Here is a 21,354-nt window from a genome sequence, read left to right on the forward strand (position 1 = left end):
AAAAGTAAGTTTAATCTAATCTTAATATTGTAGTATATACGTAGCCTGTGTAAAATTTCATATGATTGGTTTCTTAAAAAAAGCAGTAGTTCTTAATATGCAGTAATGTTTGCATCTAATCTAGTGTTAAGTGTCAGTTACTCAGTCACGTCTTACTTTTCGAGACCCATGGACTGTAGCCTGCCAGGCTCCTCTCTCCATGGGATTCTCCAGGCAAGAATACTGGAGTGGGTTGCCATTTCCTTCTCCAGGGCATCTTCTGACTCAGGGATCAAACCCAAGTCTCCCACACTGCAGGTGGATTCTTTACCATCTGAGCTACCAGGGAAGCTTTTTATCTTTTAAAAATGATTTTAAATAAAATTAAAATGATATATATTGCTCTTTAATTACTGCATTTTTCTGACAAATTTAATCAGTATATTTTGCCAATCTAAGTGAACCCTCAAAAATCTCTTTACCTTACTTTACTATGCATGTAAGTTTCATTTCATTATAAGGCCCTCTATTTGATAAGTAAAAAAGTATTTTACAGTAATTATTATGTGTATCCTCAGATAATATAATTTTTGCATATTTCACTTTTATGGATCAACACAGGTCAAATACATTCTAATACTAAGTTATTTTGTTTAGGTTATCACAACATCACATAATACAGAAAACAACGTGCAACTTTCACTAACACTGAGGTTTGGTGATTTAAACTTAAGATCACAGTTAACCTCATTATATGCAATTTTTGAACACTGAAGAAATCAAATTCTAATATTTGTTATGGGCTTCTGTTGCTCATAGCAACAAAATTTATCTTGCTATGGAGTGGAATAAGGAGTCTGTTGTATGTTAAAGAATGCTCAACGTCAGCCTTAATTTATGCTTTGGCAGATAAATATAGTTACTGCTTGTACATTTATATTTTCTAGCTTCGAAGAGGGGGAAGAAGACCCTTTACATATGAAGATGTTGGAAAAAGAGGTACACAACTTAAGTCTTGTTTTTATACTCTCAACTGGTGGTAGTCAACCCTAATGAGAAACTAAAATGTTTTGTTATCCAGAATGCTCTTTCTGAGGGGAGGGAAACAAGTTTTACAAATCTGTGTAGGAATCACATACAGGGGGAAGAACCCAGGGATGTGCCATAATACAGCTGTTTGAAATAGGGCCCCATAGAAGAAGAGTGGAAAGAATTATGCTTTTGGCAAGTTTAAGTTCATAAACCCCAGTGTCTCTACATAATAAGGAACATCTGCATCCCCACGTGATGGCTACTGGTCATAACCTTGGACTTAACATGTAAAGTCGTTTTGTTTTTTTCTTACATGCCCAGTAGTCTCTGGAAAGTCACCTGAGTGGGTCCTCGCTGACATCCCTAGCTATGGGATGTCTTACCATCAGTGATACATTTCAACCCAGTAAATGTTGGCAAGATGATATTAATAGCCAAGGGTCAAGACTTTTTATTTCGTATCTAAAAGCTGCTGTTGACAGCTCAATGCCTATGGATCTGGTTCCAAGAAGTATGCCACTTACTGAAGCACCTCCTTGGTTTGGGGAGTAGAGATACTTACTTTTTCATCTGAAAATTGACACAGCACACCCAGACTAATCTGGAAGAGGGTTGCTGCTGAAACGCAAGGCAGAAAGCCATAAAAACTGAATCGTAAGACTAGAGATTAACTCATGAACTTGGCAGGAATAGCTTCTAGGACGGGAGCTGGAACAACTGGATCTTGGCTGGTGCCATTCCTCAAAGAAAATTGATAAATCCTCAATTTTCCATTTTTGTGTAACAACTGTGGCTTTGTCCCTACAGAGTTTGTGGTAAATATCTGAGCATTGCTGATTTAACTCTTGGTATACCGATCTGAAGGAAGTCTGTTCTAACAGGAAGAATAATAACATATCCAAGGGGACAGATATATATTTAAGACTAAAAATGCCATGACCATAAATATTGTGAAAGGTCCTGCTTATTAGCTAAGGGAGAAACTAGAAAACACTGTTCATTTTAGAGTAGTTTATGCTTCTGATGGTACAGAAGCAAGTTTGGGACACCTAATGCCTATTTAGCAAGAGATGGAGTCAGAATTCTCTGAATTCTAACTTGTATTCTGTGAGAATGAGAAGAAAGCTCAGTTTTTTAGGTCTAGTGTCGTAAATTTTCTCCTCTTGTACAACCCCAGTAGTTCCAGAGATGCACTGTAGAGTAGCTTCTCAACCTGAATATCCATCAACAGATGAATGGATAAAGATGTGGTATATATACAAATGGACTAGTACTTAGCCATAAAATAGAATAATGCCATAGAAGCAACATGGATGGACCTAGAGATTATCATACTGAGTGGAAGTCCGTCAGACAGAAAGAGAGAAATACCACATATCACTTATATGTGGAATCTGAAAAATATACAAATCAACTTATTTACAAAACAGAAACAGACCCATTGACATAGAAAACAAACTAGTGCTTACCAAAGGGGAAGAAGAATAAGGAGTTTGGGATTACCAGATACAAGCTGCTATATATTAAAAAAAGCAACAAGGTCTACTTTATAGCACAGAGAGCTATATTCAGTATCTCGTATAATCTATAAGGGAAACTAATGTGGAAAAAAATGTGTGTATGTATGTGGTGGTGGTTTAGTCGCTAAGAAATGTCCAGTTCTTGCAACCCCAAAGAATAAACTGCCAGGTGCATGTGTGAGTAAAACTGAATCACTTTGCTGTATACCAGAAACTAAAACATTATAAATCAACTAAACTTCAATTAAAAAAAAAAAGTTTTCATAAATAAAGTAGAATAGCTTGTTATCATCACTTTAGATAATTACAGAGCTTTTTATCATTACAGATGAACCTATGTTCCAGCCTATGTTCTCAAGATAAATAACCCCTCCAGTGACGATCTTACAGGACCACCATGATTACCAGGTTACTGGATCTTCTAATCTCAATAATGGAAAACCACAAGGTAAGAATCTGAAGTCACTCACTGAGCCAGACTGAGACAGACATAGCAAAGTCTGGAGCTTTGAAACCATTTTGACTAGTGTTGTCCATAGTTAAGACAAAAGCTAATTTTGTAATCTCCTTTCTTATCTCCACCACCGTTACTGTCTGGTGGTAGCAAAATCAACACTATTACAGAAGACAAAGTGATTCATGCTGTGTGTGTCTGTCACATCCCGAGGTGAAAATACTGGAGTTAACCTTAGATTCACTGTCCTGGAAATATTTAACATGCTACTTCAGTACATTCATATTACATCATCCCTTGAGTTGACAACAGGCTTGTAGCAAGAACAGTGGAAGACTGTTCACTGCTATATACATATATTTTTTTTTTTTGCCTAGAAAAGTTTATCCGTTCCCCTTCTTTATCCACTACCTATGATACTGATGACACCAAGGTCAACACAGACCTGTAGAGGTCCAAACATAATTCCAACCATGTAGTTACACATTTTCACCTGAATTTCTCTTAGACAACTCAAACTAGATAAGACTAAATTTGAACCTGTATTACCTTTTCCTAGAACTTGCTCTTTTCCTCTAACCCCTTTCTCATCCACCTCTTCATCCAAACTGGAAACCCAAATGTCATCTTTGACCTTTTCCTTTATTCCAGTCCTACACCTGAGCAACTTCATTGCTCCATCCTGTTATTGCCAGGTTCTTATCACTTGCTTGGACTATTCCCATAGCCTTCTAACTGGTCTGTCTCTGCCAGTCTTAGCCCCCTCCAATCCATCCTCTACATTGCTGCAAGAGAACTTTCTCAAATTCAAATCTGATGTGTGTCTTCTTAAAATGCTTCACAGCTTCCCACTGCTGACTGCAACATGACACATTAGATTACCTCAGCAGACAGTTTACCTGCCTCTCCAGCCACATCTCTTCCCTTCTACCTCGTACTGCCTTTGTACCCTACACTCCCACAGTAGTAAACTGTACTTCTGGAGAGACTCCTAGTAAGCTTCCTGCATCCATGTCTCTGCATGTGCTATGTCCTAAAATTACCCATAACCCAATCTCCATTCAATCCTCTTATACGTCATCTTCCCCAATCTAGACACATTTAATCACTTCCTTTGCTATACTATTTCCTATCTCAAAACATTTTACTTCCTCTCCTATATTTAAAATTTATTCAGTTACAAAAAGGGAGAGAGAAAGCACCACTACACCTAGACTTTTATTTATCCTGCAAAAATCACAAACATAATAGCATAATAAATATATCTTAATCACATGATCAGTGAATATTCTTTTTCTTTTTAAGTATGTTTCAGTCCCTTCAGAAATCCAAAGATGATGTACAAATGGCCAAGAGGCACATGAAAAGATACTCAACATCACTAATTACTAGAGCAATGAGGTATCACCTCACATCAGTCAGAACGGTCGTTAATTAAAAAATCCATAAACAATAACTGCTAGAAGAGGGTGTGGAGAAAGGGGAACCCTCCTATACTGCTAGTGGGAATGTAAATTGGTACAGTCATTATGGAGAATAGTATGGAGGTTTCTTAGAAAACCAAAAATAGTTACCATATAACCCAGCAATCTTAACTCCTAGGCATATATCTGGAGAAAACCGTATTTCAAAAAGATACACGCCACTCCAGTGTTTGTTGCAGCACTATTTACATAGCCAGGACATGGAAGCAACCTAAATGTCTATCGACAGAGGAATGGATAAAGAAGATGTGGTATGTATATACAATGAAATATTACTCAGTCATAAAAAAGTGAAATAATGCCATTTGTAGCAACATGAATGGACCTAGAGATTGTCACACTGAGTGAAGTAAATCAAAGACAAATGTCATAAGATATCACTTTATGTATAACTGACTCACTTGGTGTACAGCAGAAACTAACGTGACATTGTCAACTACACACCATTAAGTTAATTGAAAAGAAATCCAAAGATCTTCACTCAAAAAAACAATCAAAAACTATCTGTATAAGCTAAAAACACCAGTATTGTTAGGTCCCTTCTGTGAGGAAAGTTATAGAGAGCTTCTGACTGCTACTGGTATTGGTATAATGGCTGAGGTTTGTATATACACACACTTTTAGGTACACATCTTTTCTATTCCCACAATGACACAAGCAGGGTCTGTGTCTTTTTTACTGCTCTGTTTCCCTGCATCATTCCCCACGCAGTCTGGTCAACAGACTTGCAATCCCAATTGTAATAATAATGGTGAAGCTGACAGAGAACCTGCATTAATGGAGAAGAAACTAGCCAGGAGTGGGGACCCTGGAGTGGCAGTGATTAAAAGTTTAAAGTCTCTGCTCTTAAATGAGCTTATATATCAATGAGAAGAGGAGGAGGAGGTAAAAATTTTGAGCACCTACTCTGTATAAGAGACCCTGATTTTGGCACTTGATATAAATTAGTCTGCACAAAAACTGAAATAGGATCATTATTGTCTCTATGTTACAGCTAAGGAAATGCACTCAGAACAGTTTGCCAAGGAACACACAGCTAATAAGTGGCAGAGCCAGCATTTGTTACTAAGTGAGGAGCCCACAGGCTTTCCCTGTGTTTTATAACTAAAGCTTAATAGCTTTTCAGCAAAATGCAGTGAATTAGAGTGCCTACTCGGGAGTCAAGACCACCTGGCGTGCCCTCCAGACTCTGCCTCACACGAACTGTATTTTCTTGGTTACTTTACCGCTCCCTCAGAACTATAGTTTTTGCATCTGTGAAATAAGAGTATAATAGTCTATTTATATGAATGTGAAGATTATGTGGTATAATACTTGCAAAACCTTAATAAAAATTTAATAAATACCAATACTAGTAAATTCACAGCAATAATTAAAAAAAATATAAATACAGAAAGCATGACTTACGGAAGCCAGTAATCTTCCATCTTCTTTCATAGCAAGGTAACGGTTCGCACACACTCCTTTGATAGACACAACCCCTCTCTCTTCTGCTTGAAGTTGTAGTTTGACTGTAACAAAAAAATTACCTTTGTAGCATCACAGGAGAATGAGGCTACCTACACATTTATGCAACATACAGGGAAAAGACGAGACACGTGGGCGAGTCCACCCTGGCAAGGAGCTGGGGGCTGAGGTGAAATGTCAATTAAATTCTATTAGAGCGAATGACCCACTAGAGCACAAGTGCCTCCGGACTCCCTTCTCACTCCAGTGTCAGTGAGCTGATAAGAGGGACAGATGGAGAACTTCTCTTGTTCAATAGGTAATTACTTCCACTCGGCCTTGTTAACTAAAGATTTTTTTTTGAGTGAACATATTTGAAGGGTACATAAATATAGAAACCAATTAAGAGAATTTTCATACTACTGCTTAAGTTTAAATTCTTTAAAAGCTATTTTTAACCTGTTCTTCACAAATAAAATATAATTGCTCACTATTATCTTTTGGTTTGTATTCCCTTGAGTTTCTTATTTCTAGCTTTCCCTTCAGAAAATACCAAATATATTCATCTGTCTTTATGGACAGATTTTGATATATAGATTTTGTTTTTCAACTAGATATTTGCAAAAAAATAATGTTTACATTTGCTTATATGGTGTGATGGAGACTTTCAGACTATAAGATCCTGAAGAGGATGACCTATTAAACAGATTGTCAGAAAACAACAAAAAAAAAATAGATATTACATAAGCATGATAATGCTAGGTGGACAAATCATCATCAACTCAGTGAAAATTAAGTTTAAAATTTCTCTTTTGCTATTCAGAGGCAGCAATCTCCAAAATGTATTTTGACTAACAAAGATTACTTAAAAAACAGGTTCTGGGGCCAGTTAAATCTAAGAAATTCTTGGTAAGTCAAATTAACTCTTTACTGTCAAACTTCTCAGAACTGTTCTTCTCATAACCTGCATTACAAATTAGCACAAAGGGAATCAAGTAAAAAAGACATCTGTTGGACATTTAATTTTATGTCTGATTCTCCTCAAAGTACCAGTCACTCCAGGTGAAATTCTTCTGCAGAATCTTAAAAGATACAAAGTAAAATATAAATAAACAAGATACAAAGTAAAAGGAATATAATCAAGTCAGGAAGCAAAGTTTTTCACAACATTATGGTAAAATGTAGAAAGTAAGATTTATTTTTGACAAATATAAAAGCAAAATTCTATTAATGATTAGATCCTTAAGTCATATATGATACATGAGCTTCTCTTTTTAACTCATGAGGTTGTATAAATGCTCATGACTGCACAGTCAATAACTATACTTTTTTCTGGCACTTTATCAATAAACTGTAGCCTAGCTTTAGCCTACCATTTTGTAAATGTATAATTACTGTTCATAAGGCAGATTATGGATATTAACGTGTGGTCAATACCAGTGACTCAGAACCAAAAGTAAATGTCATTCATTTATTCATTGGCCTTTCATAGATTCCTTGGGAATTCACGTTTGGATACTGTTATTTGCTAAGCCACTAAAAAGTAAACTGTCAATTCCTGAAAAGTGTTTCTATTACCATATAGGCTAATCCACAAAATCATAGATTTTCTTTAAAAACCATCAGATCTGAGGTATAAAGAGATCTAAACAAACAAAATTTCACTTAAAGAATTCCACACTTTGGGTCCCTTCCCCACAAAAAGAGATGACCTGCTTTCATTTTTAACAGGAAGAAGAAGAATCCTGCCAAAATGGGGAGTATGAATAAACCAGCTGAACTTTTACAAACTGTTAATAGCTGCTGATATCAAAGAGCAATTCCATACCCACCTGCCAGTTCTCTCCTACAGAACTGGCACCTAGTGTACAACATCACACCCGAGAGGCAGAAGACAGAACAGAAGGGCCTCAGATCCTTCTGAATCACCTATGTTTTGCTGAGTGCAAAGCAGCTATCCACTGAAGGCTGGAAGCAGAACAGAGCTGAGAGCACCCTGAGAAGCACTCAGCCTTCACCAAATGAAAAGGAGAATGGAGAGAGATCTGAAAAGACAAGGTAGAGTTCAAAAGCAAAGTTTTAAGTCCTGAACTACCCAAATAGTTAACAGCTGGGCCATTTTTGTCTCATAAAAATGGAATATGGAAAACTACAACCCAAAAGAAGGCAGGAAAAGAGAAACAAAAGGACAAAGAACAAATGGGGTAAACAGATTCCAAGATGGCAGATTAAACCCAACCATATCAATAATCAAATATAAAGGAACTAAATACTTCACTTTTTAAAGGAAAAAACTGTCAACAAGATAAAAGGCAAAACCCAACTATGTTGTTTACAAGAAAAGCACTTTAAATACAAAGATATGAGCAAGTTGAAAATAATGTGGGAAAATACGTAAGTTGCACACTCTAATTATCAAGAATGCTGGTATGGCTATATTAGTATCTGATGATGTGGACTTCAAGGCAACTAGTGTAACTAGATATGAGCAAAGTTATTTCATAATCTTGAGAGATACCTCAAGAAAAAAGAACTGAATTGTCTGAAGCAAAAATTGACAAATCAGTAAGTATATGGAATATAAGAATAACATTCTTAACTAACCTGATCTGACATTTTTTCCTTTTGCAATCAGGTAGGTTTCATTTATCTGAGAATTTATTCTCTTAACATCGTCATTTGAAAACTATGCTTTAAAAAAAAAAAAAACTGCCAGCATGGTAAGTGATCCTATGCTTATTTGCCTAGCTGACTTGAATTGTTCATATCAGTTAACTCCAGTTTAGAAGTTCTTTTTCCAGAGTTACCATGGTTTAAGTATTGTCAATGGCTCTTGTACTAAACTATTGGTGCCCCTGGTACTTTTGTTAAGTCATGATATAATTCATGTATGATACAATTCTTGTATTCGTGATTCAGTGGTTTTTAATACAGTCATGAGGTTGTGCAGCCATCACCACAATCAGCTTTAGAACATCTTCATCCCACACCTCCTGTGTTCCCAGTACCACCATCCCAACGCTAGGCTGCCACTAATCCACCTCCTATCTCTATAGATGTGCCTGTTCTGGGTATTTCATACAAATGTGGTCATACAATATGTGGTCTTTTGTGACTGGCTTCCTTCACTTAGCATGTTTTCAAGTTTCACTCACGTTATAGCCATCAATCAGTACTTCATTCTTTTTTATTGCCAAATAACATTCCATTGAATAGACCACATTTGATTTACCCACCTAGTTTGATAGACATTTAGTTAGTTTCCAGTTTTTGGCTGTTATGAATAATGCTCCTACAAACACTCCTGTACAAGATTTTGTATAGACACATTTTCATTTCTCTTGGGCACATACTAAAAAGTCAATATGGTACTGTTTAATCATTTGAGAAACTGTCAGATTGTTTTCCAAAGCAACCATTTTACATTCTCACAAGAAATTAAGGGGTCCAATTTCTCCACATCCAGGCCACTTTTTTTTGTAGTCCTGGGTTTTTGTTTTGTTTTCCTATTATAGTCATTTTGATTGGGTATAAAATGGTTATCTCTTAGTTTTCATTTGCATTTTTCTGATGCTGAATATCTTTTCATGTGTTTATTGGCTATTTGTGTATCTTTAGAGAAATGTCTATTCAGATCCTTGGCTCATTTTTTAAGTAGACTGTCTTTTTCACATTGAGTTGTATATGTTCTAGATTCAAGTCCTAATCAGATATCTGAAGTGAAGTGAAGTCGCTCAGTCGTGTCTGACTCTTTGTGACCCTATGGACTGTAGCCTACCAGGCTTCTTCGTCCATGGGATTCTCCAGGCACGAATACTGGAATGGGCTACCGTTTCCTTCTCCAGGGGATCTTCTCGACCCAGGGATCGAACCCAGGTCTCCCGCATTGGAGGCAGACACTTTAACCTCTGAGCCACCAGGGAAGATATCTGACTTGCAAATAAATATCTTCTTCCATGCTGTGGGTTATCTTTTCACTTTCTTGATGTTACCCTTTGATGCATAAATATTTTTAATTTTCATGAAATCCAATTTATTGATTTTGTTCGTTCATTGCTTGTCATATCTGAGACACTATAGCCTAACCCAAGGTCATGAAGACTTATGCCTATGCTTTTCTCTTGTTTTAGTTTTACCTTGTATATTTAGGTTTTAATCCATTGTTTTTGTATGCTGTATAAAAAACCAAGTGTATGCCATATTAAACATGACTGGTTTTAAGCCAGTTTTTGTATGCTGTATAAAATACCAAGTGTATGCCATATTAAACATGACTGGAAATAACTGCATTTATGAGTAACAAGAGGAAGAGGAAGTATCTCAATTAAGAGATGTAAGAAGCATATCATCCAAAAGGGAACTATACTTTATCTGTCTCTATCCCATGCCAGGCACACAAAAATACCTTGTGAACATTTGATGAGTTGAAAGCATCTCATGCAAAAGAAAAATGGATAAAGGAACTCATTGCTGTAATGTCCTTGGTATTGTACATGAGTATTATACAGGTGCTATGAGATTACAGAAAATGACATATATTATCAGATGAAAAAATCTGAGAATCTTTCTAGGAGAGATGAGATTTGAGCTAAGGTTTGAAAGATATGTAGGAGATAATATCACAAACAAGGTACAGGGTAGGGAGATTAAAAGAAATGATATTCCAGGCAGACTGTCATTTCAGGACTGAGGCAGGAGACAGCCACAAAGCCTAAACAGCCAAGTCTGAGACAGCTCGAGCAACAGGCAAAATCCAGACTGAGAAACCTCGCAGGTCAAATAATCTAGTTTCCTCAACAATCAATTAATTACTATGGAGGAAAAACAAGATGGAAGGAGGACCTGAGACTAAAAAAGGCCTAAAGCTCATACTTTAAAAAGCAAAACTAAACTAGAATATTTAAGGATGCCTATCACTGTGGTGAAACTACTAAGAAATTCAAAGTATTTAGAAATCTGTGTATTTATTAGAGAGGCAGTGGACACAGAGAGGTGTCTGGGGTGGCTGGCAAAGTTCTGTTTGCTGACCTGAGTGGTGATTATAAGAATGTTCACCAATTTGTTTTATATGGTTTCCTGTATCTACATTATATTTTACATTTTGAAAGTTCTTAAAAACAGTCTACAATAGAAAACCTTTCTAAATTGGACCTCTGAACCCTGATAGAGTCCAGGTCTTTTCAGCATGCTGGAGACCACCAACCTATGTTCAGGTTTTAGATGCACAGAAGTCAACAATTTTGATAAACATAAGACTTCTCGTGGCTTTTTAATGTTGATATTTAAGTCCAGTAAGAGGGGCAGGATGAGAAGGGGACGACAGAGAATGAGATGGCTGGATGGCATCACCGACTCGATGGACATGAGTTTGAGTGAACTCCGGGAGTTGGTGATGGACGGGAGGCCTGGCGTGCCATGATTCATGGGGGCGGGGGAGGGGGTGTTACAAAGAGTTGGACACGACTGAGCGACTGAACTGCAGAGACGAACTTGGAAAAATAGTGTGTTATCCAAGCTTAAAATTCAACTTTTTTCCCCCTCTGCTGTAGCATAAAAACAAAAGCTGTAAAGCACAGAATTGAAGAACCTTATCATTAGGCAAGCTTCCCTTGTGGGTCAGCTGGTAAAGAAACTGCCTGCAATGTGGGAAACCTGGATTCGATCCCTGGGTTGGGAAGATCCCTTGGAGAAGGGAAAGGCTACACACTCCAGTATTCTGGCCTGGAGAATTCCATGGATTGTATAGTCTGTGGGGTCACAAAGAGTCAGACACGACTGAGCGACTTTCACACACTCACTTCACTAGTTGTCACTTGGCCCCATCATAATACAGTTACATCTTAAATCCCATCTACAATATCCATAAACAGTTGTTTACTTTTTACTTGACAGTCTTTAGCAAAGGAGAATTTACATGGTCTTTCTAAAATTATTTTGATAGGTAAGCAAAGAAAGAAACTCTGATCACAGTAAGTACTACTCAAATGTTCAAGTGCTCAGACCATTAACATCTGACCCATTTAGTTACGCAGTATAACCAAAAAGTCAGCCAAAGGATTATTTCAATGTGACGACTATGGCTCAAAACATTTTGCAACTCCTTCTTTGGAATTTGTATCATTTTCTTTTGAACAGGCTCAAAGGATGATAAATCTTAAAATCATAAATACTAATAACTTGTTAGAGCTATAAAGGACTTAGAGGTCACGCAGTGCACCCTGCTGCTGCTAAATCGCTTCAGTCATGTCCGACTCTGTGCAACCCCATAGACGGCAGCCCACCAGGCTCCCCCGTCCCTGGGATTCTCCAGGCAAGTACACTGGAGTGGGTTGCCATTTCCTTCTCCAATGTGTGAAAGTGAAGTTGCTCAGTCGTGTCCAACTCTTTGCGACCCCATGGACTGTAGCCCACCAGGCTCCTCCATCCATGGGATTTTCCAGGCAAGAGTACCGGAGTGGGGTGCCATCGCTTTCTCCAGCAGTGCACCCTACTCATTTATAAATAAAGAAGCTGACGTTTAGAGAGGTTTGTCCCTGGTAAAAGAATATGGTTTTTGGAAACAGACAAGTCAGTGTTTCCTAGAACAGGGAATACATTTATTCATTCAATAAACATTTGTTAGTAACAGCTATGTGCCAGGTACTGTGCAGAGCAATAGGAAGCACAGAGAGAAATACTTCAGTCTTTGACCTTAAGAAACATACAGTGTTGTCAAGAAGAGAGATGGTACAGGTAACTAAACAAGGTCAGTACTGTAAGTGCCATGAGAGGAATTCACCCAAGCTACCCAAGAGCACTCAGAAGGTACACTTAACCTAGCCTGGAGAGGAGAGACTTCCTGAAGCAGTGACAACTGAATGGAGACCAACAGAATTAGCAGGAGTTAGGAAGAGAGCAGGAACAACAACAAAAGCCTCCTGACAAAACTTGCAAAGGAGAAAGAGACAGACAGCATGGCATAGCCACAAACGTCAGGTTCACAGCACAGTGAGGGTGCTGTGTGTGCTGTGGGAGAGGGTGTCATGGGACAGGGTGAGGCCAGAGGCTCTGAATACCGTGTTAAGGAATTTGAAAAAGAATGAGTGCTTTGCATAAAATTGGATGGAGAGAAGTTGATAAATATGCGAGAAAAGAAGGAAGCAAAAATAGATCTGAAGATAACGAAGGACACAGGCAAGTAAGGAAAGAACGGTTTCTCTTTGTTGAAGTGGGATATACAAAAGGAGAGACAAGTTGGCAAGATGATCATATACGTTCCCTTAAGATAATACTGGAAGTCTGGAAAATGCAGACACAGGCATCCAAAAGATATTCAGCTCTCTGAATATGGAGCTCAAAGAAGAAATCTGCTAGAATAAAGATCTGGTTAATCATAGCAAACAGTGGCTACCTTGGATGCACAGGCTGCTCCAAACCCACAAAGGAAGACAAATGAGATCCAGAACAGTGGAGCAGGCGTGAATTAAAGGGCAGAGGACGGAATCCTGGGGAGCACCAGCATTCACAGGAGGAGTACAGGGTGTAGAACCTGGGAGGGTATGTATTATACACGCACCTAATACCTACCTACACATCCATCTCTCTCTCTCTCTGCCAGCCTGGGAGGGTATGTACTATATACACACCTAGTACCTACACTACAAACACACAGTCCAGACCAGCCTGTGAGGATATGTACTATACACCTAACCCCTACACCACCACCACACACACACATGCATACAGAGATTTGGAAACTAAGAGACAAAACTGTTATTCTAAGTAGTATAATATTCTGCATTAAATTAAGACACTAAATGCAGCATAATATTCTGGATTGGATTCTGAAACAAAAAGGATGTTAGTGGGGAAAGTGGTGAAATCTAAATGAAGTCTGCAAAGAGTAATGTACCAATATCAGCTATTTTTTTTAATTTTTTGACTAAAGTGCCACACTTCTGTGTAAGTTATGTAAGAAGTTAACTTCAGGGGAAACTGGGTAAAGGCATAGGGGAACTTGTAAAATCTCAGCAACTCTTCAACCAATCTTCTATAATTACTGCTAAGTAGAAAGTTTTTTGAAAGTCAAAATACAAACAAACTATTGGGAATACTTATCAAGATTGCCCGATACAAGAACACAAAAATCAATGGAGCTTCGTAACCCATAACAAACTCTTGGAACATGTAATTTAAAAAAAAAAAAGGTACCATTTGAGATAATAACTAAATACCAAGGACTTTTATGAAGAAAGTTATAAAAGTTTATTGAAAGTCATTTTGAAGACTTAAAAGGGGAGCTATTATGTATGCTTACCAATGGAAAGACTCAATATAGCTGAGATATCACTTTCCCGCCAAATAGTCAATACATTTAATGAACCCCCAAGAGAGTTGTCAGAAAACTAGGGGAGAGTAAAAACCAAGTAAAGACAGAAATGTTAAGTGGGACCTTTGAAAAGACCTTCACTGTCAAATGGTACAAATGAGGTAATACAAGCTGAGTAGTAGTCACTGGATTATTCACAGAATTTGAGAACAGTGAATGCAGAAAGCTTCTTCAAGAAGTTTAGCTGAAATAAACCTCAGAAATTAGATTGTAGTACTCAGAAAAAAATACCACAGTGTCAAATGCATGGATTTTGGAGGCAGACAGAATTGGACTCATCAGGCTTCCCCACTTACCAGTTGAGCTGACCTCTTCACTTGCACAATTGAAAATAACTACTAGTGCACAGTGAAGATTAGATATTAGATCTCTCCCCATATATAAAAGTTTTAGTACACAGTTGGCCCCCTATTTTACACCCGATTCTTTCTATTGCTTTGTTTTGAAATTCAAAGAATTGTATAATTTTTTAGGAAACTTTATCTAGAATATCTAGGAAAGGGTATGATCTACAAAGTGTGTAGATGGGGCACCTTTCACAAATATGTCATTTATGCTCCATATAACATCCTACCATAGGCTGACTTCTCCTATAGCAAATAAATTTATAGTTTCACTATTATCAAGGGAAGCAAACTAAAAGGTACTTACTGCAAAGAAGACACAGGCCTTATACAGTTTCTCAACCTATTGTCCTGTGTTTAATATTTAGTCATTCATTCAACAAAATAGTATCACACTTGCCTCATGTGGCAGAAACTGTTGTAGAAGCTAGAAATACAACAGGAACCAAGAACTACAAAGTGTCTGCCCTCACATAGCTTACATTCAAATGCATGGTGTTCTTTAGTTGGTCCAGCATTAACTTCAGATTTAAATAATCTGAAGTCAAAGCAAAGTGAAACTTGTAATTTAGTACACAAAACTAATCAGAAAGCAGTTGTCTAATACTGTATTTCAAGGATCACTATATAGGTCTACAGCTGACACTACTCATATTCCTGACATGCTCCTCTTAGAACACTGCACACATGTTAATTCCTTCCGTACTCATTCAAAACCAACATTAATTTAAGACTTGATGATAAAATGTGTTAGCTACAATAAAATATTTTTCAGTGATTTAGGTTCAGTTGTCTCCTTGGAACTGTAATTCATGAGTAACAACTAAATTCCAAGGCATAACCCACTGGTTTATTTTATTACATCAAAAATCACCCAATTTAATGCTGAAGACTGCACTATAAGCTTTCTAATGCACAGATAACTGACAAAGGAGTCAAAGAAACACTTCCTGAAAATGAAAACCTTTAAACCGCCATATATGTGTGGAATACCAGAGGGCAGTAATTAGATAACAAAGATCAGCAACCTAAATTTATTCAATTATTCCTTTTTTTGTATGGACAAAACACATATCTGACTAAGGAGCTTCACAATGACTCTCATTAACCGTTCATTTTTTTATCATTTGCTTTTGTACATCATCCTGGGGCAGGGACGGGGAATCCATACATCCCATTCTCTTCACAACTCAACTGGCTACTTAAGTTTATAAACAGGAACATTATTAGACACACAGTTCATTGAAATTCTTAGCAACTTTTCAGTTTTCAAAGAAGGTTAAAATTAGCATAACAAAAATAGGAAGGGAAGGACCTTAGAAATCTATGAATTCTTTCGTTGCTACTCAGTCAGGACACGGCTTTACGAGTCGATTAAATCTTTCTCTGTGTCAAGTCTTAAAGCTACAAAGTAGAAATTGTTTTCATTATGAGACTTAAGACTACCAATGATGACAAAATATATAAACCAGTTGAAGTGTAATATGTCCGAAACATCAAATTTGCCATTTATGTCTAAACCATATCATTTAATTCCTGCAATAAAAAAATTTAATGTACAGCTGATTTATGCCAAAGACAGGGCTGTTACAAGCAATTCCAATCTATAAAAACTTATAAAAATCAATTTCCTCCAGTATCTACTGGATCTCCTATTTCACGTCCTAAAGTGGAAGTGTTTGAGCTACCTGAGCTACAGGTAAGAGCAAATGTAACACAGGTCCAAACAGCTGCAGACATTAGATGATTCTAGATTCTTCTAATAACACAATGGCAATGGTGGCTGTAGCCATGAAATTAAAAGACATTTGCTCCTTGGAAGAAAAGCTATGACAAACCTAGAGAGCGTATTTAAAAAGCAGAGACATCACTTTTCCAACAGAGGTCTATACAGTCAAAGCTATGGTTTTTCCAGTAGTTATATGTGGATGTGAGAGTTGGACCATAAAGAAGGTTGAGCATGGAAGAATTGATTTTGAACTGTGGTCCTGGAGAAGACTTGAGAATCCCTTGGACAGCAAAGAGATCAAACCAGTCAATCCTAAAGGATATCAATCCTGAATATTAGAAGGACTGATGCTGAAGCTCCAATATTTTGGCCACCTGATGTGAAAAGCCAATTCACTGGCAAATACCCTGATGCTGGGGAAGTCTGAAGGCAAGAGGTGAAGGTGGTGACAGAGGATAAGATGGCTGAATGGCAACACTGACTCAATGGACACGAGTTTGAGCAAACTCAGTGAAGAATGGAAGCCTGGAGTGCTGCAGTTCATGGGGTCGCAGAGAGTCGGACACAACTTGGCAACTGAACAACAATAATGATGGTTCAGATGGCAAAGAATCCGCCCACAATGCATAAGACCTGGGTCAGGAAGATCCCTTGGAGAAGGGAATGGCAACCCACTCCAATATTCTTGCCTGGAGAATTCCATGAACAGAGAAGTCTGGTGACCTACAGTCCATGAGGTAGCAAAGAGTCAGACAAGACCAAGTGGCTAACACACACCATGGCTTTTACTTTGTTACTGGCATCAGATAGTGAAGTCAGACTGACAAGAAGAAAGAGGGAAAGACAATTTAGCACCTTGAGGCATTCCAGAAGCTCCAAGTGCAATACAGGGTTAATGCAGTGCTTCACAGTAGCAAAAATAACTACAAAGATGGAAAGAAAAGGAAAGAATTCCCTCATCAGCAGATAATCACAAGCTGACAAGAGAAAATACCTTCCCTCACCCTTAACAGCTACTAGGGATCCCAGACAGTATGTGACTATTCTAGTGTCAGGGAGAGGTTAGAAATGCTTGCCACCCAAGTCATTCCTTGGCCTGCTTTGTGGCAGTGTGTAATTCAGGAGGGAAAACTCTTGACAGCCTTTGGCAGAGGCATTTTCTGGCATGAATAGTTTCAGTTCTGACACCTCAGTAATCTGCAGTTGAGGACCCCACAGTGTCTCCTGGCAGAGCAACCCAAGTCAGCACTGAGTATGCATGCATAATTACCAGCTTCCACCTACAAAAGTCATCTACTCTATGTAAGTGTTAATGGCTATTTTCTTCCCAGAGGCCAACTGTTGGAGAACTGTTTCTAAAAATAAGTTGGCCACAAAGTTATAGAAATGGAGAAGAGACTGGCAGTTGCCAGAGGTGGGCCTGGGGGATTCAGTGTGGCTATAAAAGGGCAGCCTGAGGAATACCTGTGATGATGAAAATGTTCTGTCTTGGCTGTGTTGATGTCAACATCCTGGTGTGAAACTGTGAAAGGCACTATAAGATGTTATAATTGGGGAAAACCGGGCAAAGGGGACACAGAATCTCTGTGTTACTTCTTGCTATTGTAAGTGAATCTAAAATTATCTCAAATTTTTTCATTTAAAAAATGTCAGCCAACTAATTCAAAATGTCATCTCATTTTAATAATTATTTGACTATGTGCTTTAAGAGAGAAAATTATTTGAGAAAGAAAAAAGCCAAGTAATGTAAAGAAGATAGAGTCTAGATATTATTTTTACTGTAACTTCCATTTCCTTAGTGAATAGAAATGGATAGAATTGAGAACCCATAGGTAGAATAGCCCATAAACCAAATAATCAGGCTCCAGTGTATACACGCCTCTGGATAGTTTTCCATTCTACAACTCGTTGTTCACTATGATCTCAGTTCTATCTAGGCACATGGAATAAAACACAATGCAATATAAAAAATCTGATGCAAAGTTTCAGTTAGCATTACATTTTAATGATTTTACTCTAATAATCATGGGGAAATATTTCAAGATGAACCACTACTTGAAAATTCTTTTTTTGATGGCTTATTCTATTTATCAAATTCTCAATTATACAGAGGCTCATTACATGGTCTCTAGGCTATTCTGTCCCCATAGATTCTCAATTTTTTCCATTCTCTATTCACAGCATCTCAATATTTCCACTAGATGGTAAAGGAATAGGGGATAGAGGAAAGAAGAATGAAGTTCAAATATCACTTTTGCTACCTCTTTGTTGCCATATTTGAAAGGTAGGTGGTGATGAACCTAGAGTCTTTTATACAAAGTAAGTCAGAAAGAGAAAAACAAGTGTCATATATTAAAGCATACATGTGGAATCTAGAAAAACAGTACTGATGAACCCACTAGAGAATGGATTTGTGGACACAGCAGGGGAAAGTAAAGGTAGGAGGAACTGAGAAAGCAGCATTGACATATATCACCATCGTGTAGCTAGTGGCAAGTTGCTGTATAACAAAGGGAGCCAAATTAAAAAGATAGATGGTGGAAAGTGGTTATGTAAAAAAAGACTGAAAATTTTTGTATGCCTCAGATAGCAGAGTGTTGTAGATCTTTACATTTTTCATCAGTCACAGAACACTAAGAACTTCCCTGGTGACCCCAGAAAAATGTGGGCACTTCACATTTCTTTGTATTTCCTACAGTGTTTACTGAATAAACAGGACGTGCGTTGGCTCCTAGAGCAGGTATCTGTACCACTTATGAGGAGCCATTTTCCAGCAGCAGCCTTCCAAGTCTGGAGCAGGAAGCACCAGGTTTCAGAACTGCGGCTGTGTTGTCTGAGTGGACAGTGGCAGAAAGGCCCCTGAGGAAGTCAACAGCCTAACATGGGCCAAACTGTTGCAAGTCAGACAGAGCTTCAGTCAGGGGCAGCCTGCTAGAAGTTGAGAAATATTTTCACTGAAAAATAACAGTTGATGTTTCTAAATTTTCTTGAAAAATCTTTTATCAGCTCGTTTGGTTTGTCTCAGAATAAGTGGGGTTCAGCATTCGAGGACCACTGAAAACGCTTGTACTAAAAGCAGGGTATCACACTCAAAAGCCAGCAGGGACTGTGCAAGTAACAGACAAGAGGGAAGTAGCTTGGTGATAAGACCAGGAGGAGAAGGGAATAGTGGGGACCATGATAAACCACAGGACACACACCCCAAGTGACAGGCCAGCCACTACTCAGCACCAGCCAAGAGCACGCCAGCACACAGGCAAACACACACACACACACTTTGCTGAGGTCGCATTTTGGCTTATGGATCACCAATCAGAAATCCGTTTCAAAGGTGTATTAACCTGGCCAGAGTTCCCTGAAATCACAGCAGATCAGATGAAGATAAACAGCAAAAATATACACTGCCTCCAGCCAGTATTTCTGCAACCAGTCCAACATACCCAAAAGATATAGCACCTCCTGATTACAGCCTTTTCTTGGCAATTCTACCTTTTGGAAACGCTTCTAGGATGATTTGAGAGCACCAAGGTCTCTCTCAAAGCTAAGTGCCCCATGGAGATAATGTGACCAGCCTGGCTGGTCATGCAGCTCCCCTAGGGATGAATGCCAGTTAGCTGTTTGTGTTCCTGGCACTTCTTTCTGGATTGAGGAGTTCCTCAAAAATCTCACAATTCAGGCAGTTCCAGAACAGAAAACAGAGCAGCGAGTGTGTGCCTGGGAGAGGAGGAGCTTCGGGGGGAAAGGCAAGCAGGGGCAGTGGGTGGAGAAGGGAAGTGGCCCAGAGTGTTCCAGCTCTTTAACTGCACTCTCCCACACAGTCATTCTGTCTGACTGGTAAAATCATTAGGAAAACACCTTTCAAAGCAGGCTGAAGACAAGAGAGTTTTATTTGACCCTCATGAAAATAGCCCAGGCGGCACGTCTCTCAGTCAATGACGAGCGTTACTGCAGCCTCCACTTTGGAAAACCCTGACTGCAGCCAAGAGCTCGAGGCCCATCCCCAGAACTTCTGAGGAAGCCCTCCCAAGGACAGCTCTCCCCTGCAGCCCCTGCATGACACGCTGGGCGGACTCAGGAGGAAGCTGGAAACAGCTGCTTGGCCTCTAAGTCTCCAGGAAGAAATAGGGCCCTTTCTTCGGCTGTGATGAGAAGTTAAAGGAATAAAACAGGGTCACAGTGAAAGAAGAGCATGGCTCCACCCCAAAGAATGCAGCTGCCTTGAAGTCCAAGTTAATAACGTTAAGTGGACTACTCTGGAGTTAAGTTCTTTAAAACAGTGTATATGAAACTGGCTGAAAGCTGGAGGAGTAGGAGGGATGCTTCAAAATGTTGGCCATTTCCTTATACAGAATCTCAATTACTGAGGTTAAAAACTATCACTGACTTCACAAAAAATATGATGCCTTTGGAATAAAAATGAACTATCAAAATAACGTCAGGGATTAACGGAATATGCTTGTTCAATTCCTTAGGTTCATGCCTTTCTGTGTTTATCGCTTTATAATGTTGTTCCCTCATATGAACCGGAAGTTATTCTTTCAATATCCTATTTTTAAAATGTTTCAAAAAGCTTATAGGTCTAAAAAATTTTTTAAAAAATGTAATAGGTCTCTTCCCACATTCCTGACATTTTATATGCCCAGCTACAGAAGGCATGGGTGCTCTCATCGTGCAGCGTAACTGGCTAAGCCACACTCACCCAGCCTCCGCCAGCGTCCAGAGCACATGTACTCAGTGCTTAATTAACAAACGCCTGCGTTCGTGGTGAACATAGTTTACAGAACTGCCTCCTGGATCTCTGTCCATTTAATATAAGGGAACTACATCCTTTCCTTACACTTTGTGGATATTGTCCATTTTAGCTTATAAAAAGTCTAAGTTCTGCTTATATTTTCATCCAAACATTCACGAGGCACTCAGTGTGGGCCAAGCACCGATACACCTGGCACCACTGACACCAATAAAACAGGCTATGTGGATGCAAAACCCAACGGAGCC

General features: G+C 38.5%; 2 protein-coding genes across 12 annotated transcripts in view; one reads left to right on the plus strand and one right to left on the minus strand.

Moving 5' to 3' along the window:
* The window catches only part of NUDT6 (nudix hydrolase 6), a 54,536-nt gene extending 44,594 nt beyond the window's left edge, over nucleotides 1-9,942 (plus strand). For 7 of the 10 annotated variants that reach the window (XM_088828036.1, XM_088828035.1, XM_088828034.1 and 4 more), the window contains 4 exons: nucleotides 927-978; nucleotides 2,860-2,979; nucleotides 4,588-4,720; nucleotides 7,647-9,942. The gene's annotated coding sequence lies outside the window, so the exon portion shown is untranslated. Of the gene's footprint in view, nucleotides 1-926; nucleotides 979-2,859; nucleotides 2,980-4,587; nucleotides 4,725-7,646 lie in introns of all 10 variants that reach the window. The other 3 variants (XM_088828037.1, XM_088828038.1, XM_088828039.1) reach the window with 3 other exon arrangements.
* FGF2 (fibroblast growth factor 2) overlaps nucleotides 1-21,354 on the minus strand; it is a 77,860-nt gene that overhangs the window by 12,778 nt on the left and 43,728 nt on the right. For both annotated transcript variants that reach the window (XM_088828043.1, XM_055404603.2), the window contains exon 2: nucleotides 5,877-5,980. In XM_088828043.1, the coding sequence (XP_088684169.1) occupies nucleotides 5,877-5,980 (104 nt within the window). The remainder of the gene's footprint in view (nucleotides 1-5,876; nucleotides 5,981-21,354) is intronic.

The sequence above is a fragment of the Moschus berezovskii genome, chromosome 19, assembly GCF_049115385.1.
Source record: "Moschus berezovskii isolate FMDL1 chromosome 19, NW_MosBer_1.0, whole genome shotgun sequence".
Lineage (NCBI taxonomy): Eukaryota > Metazoa > Chordata > Mammalia > Artiodactyla > Moschidae > Moschus > Moschus berezovskii.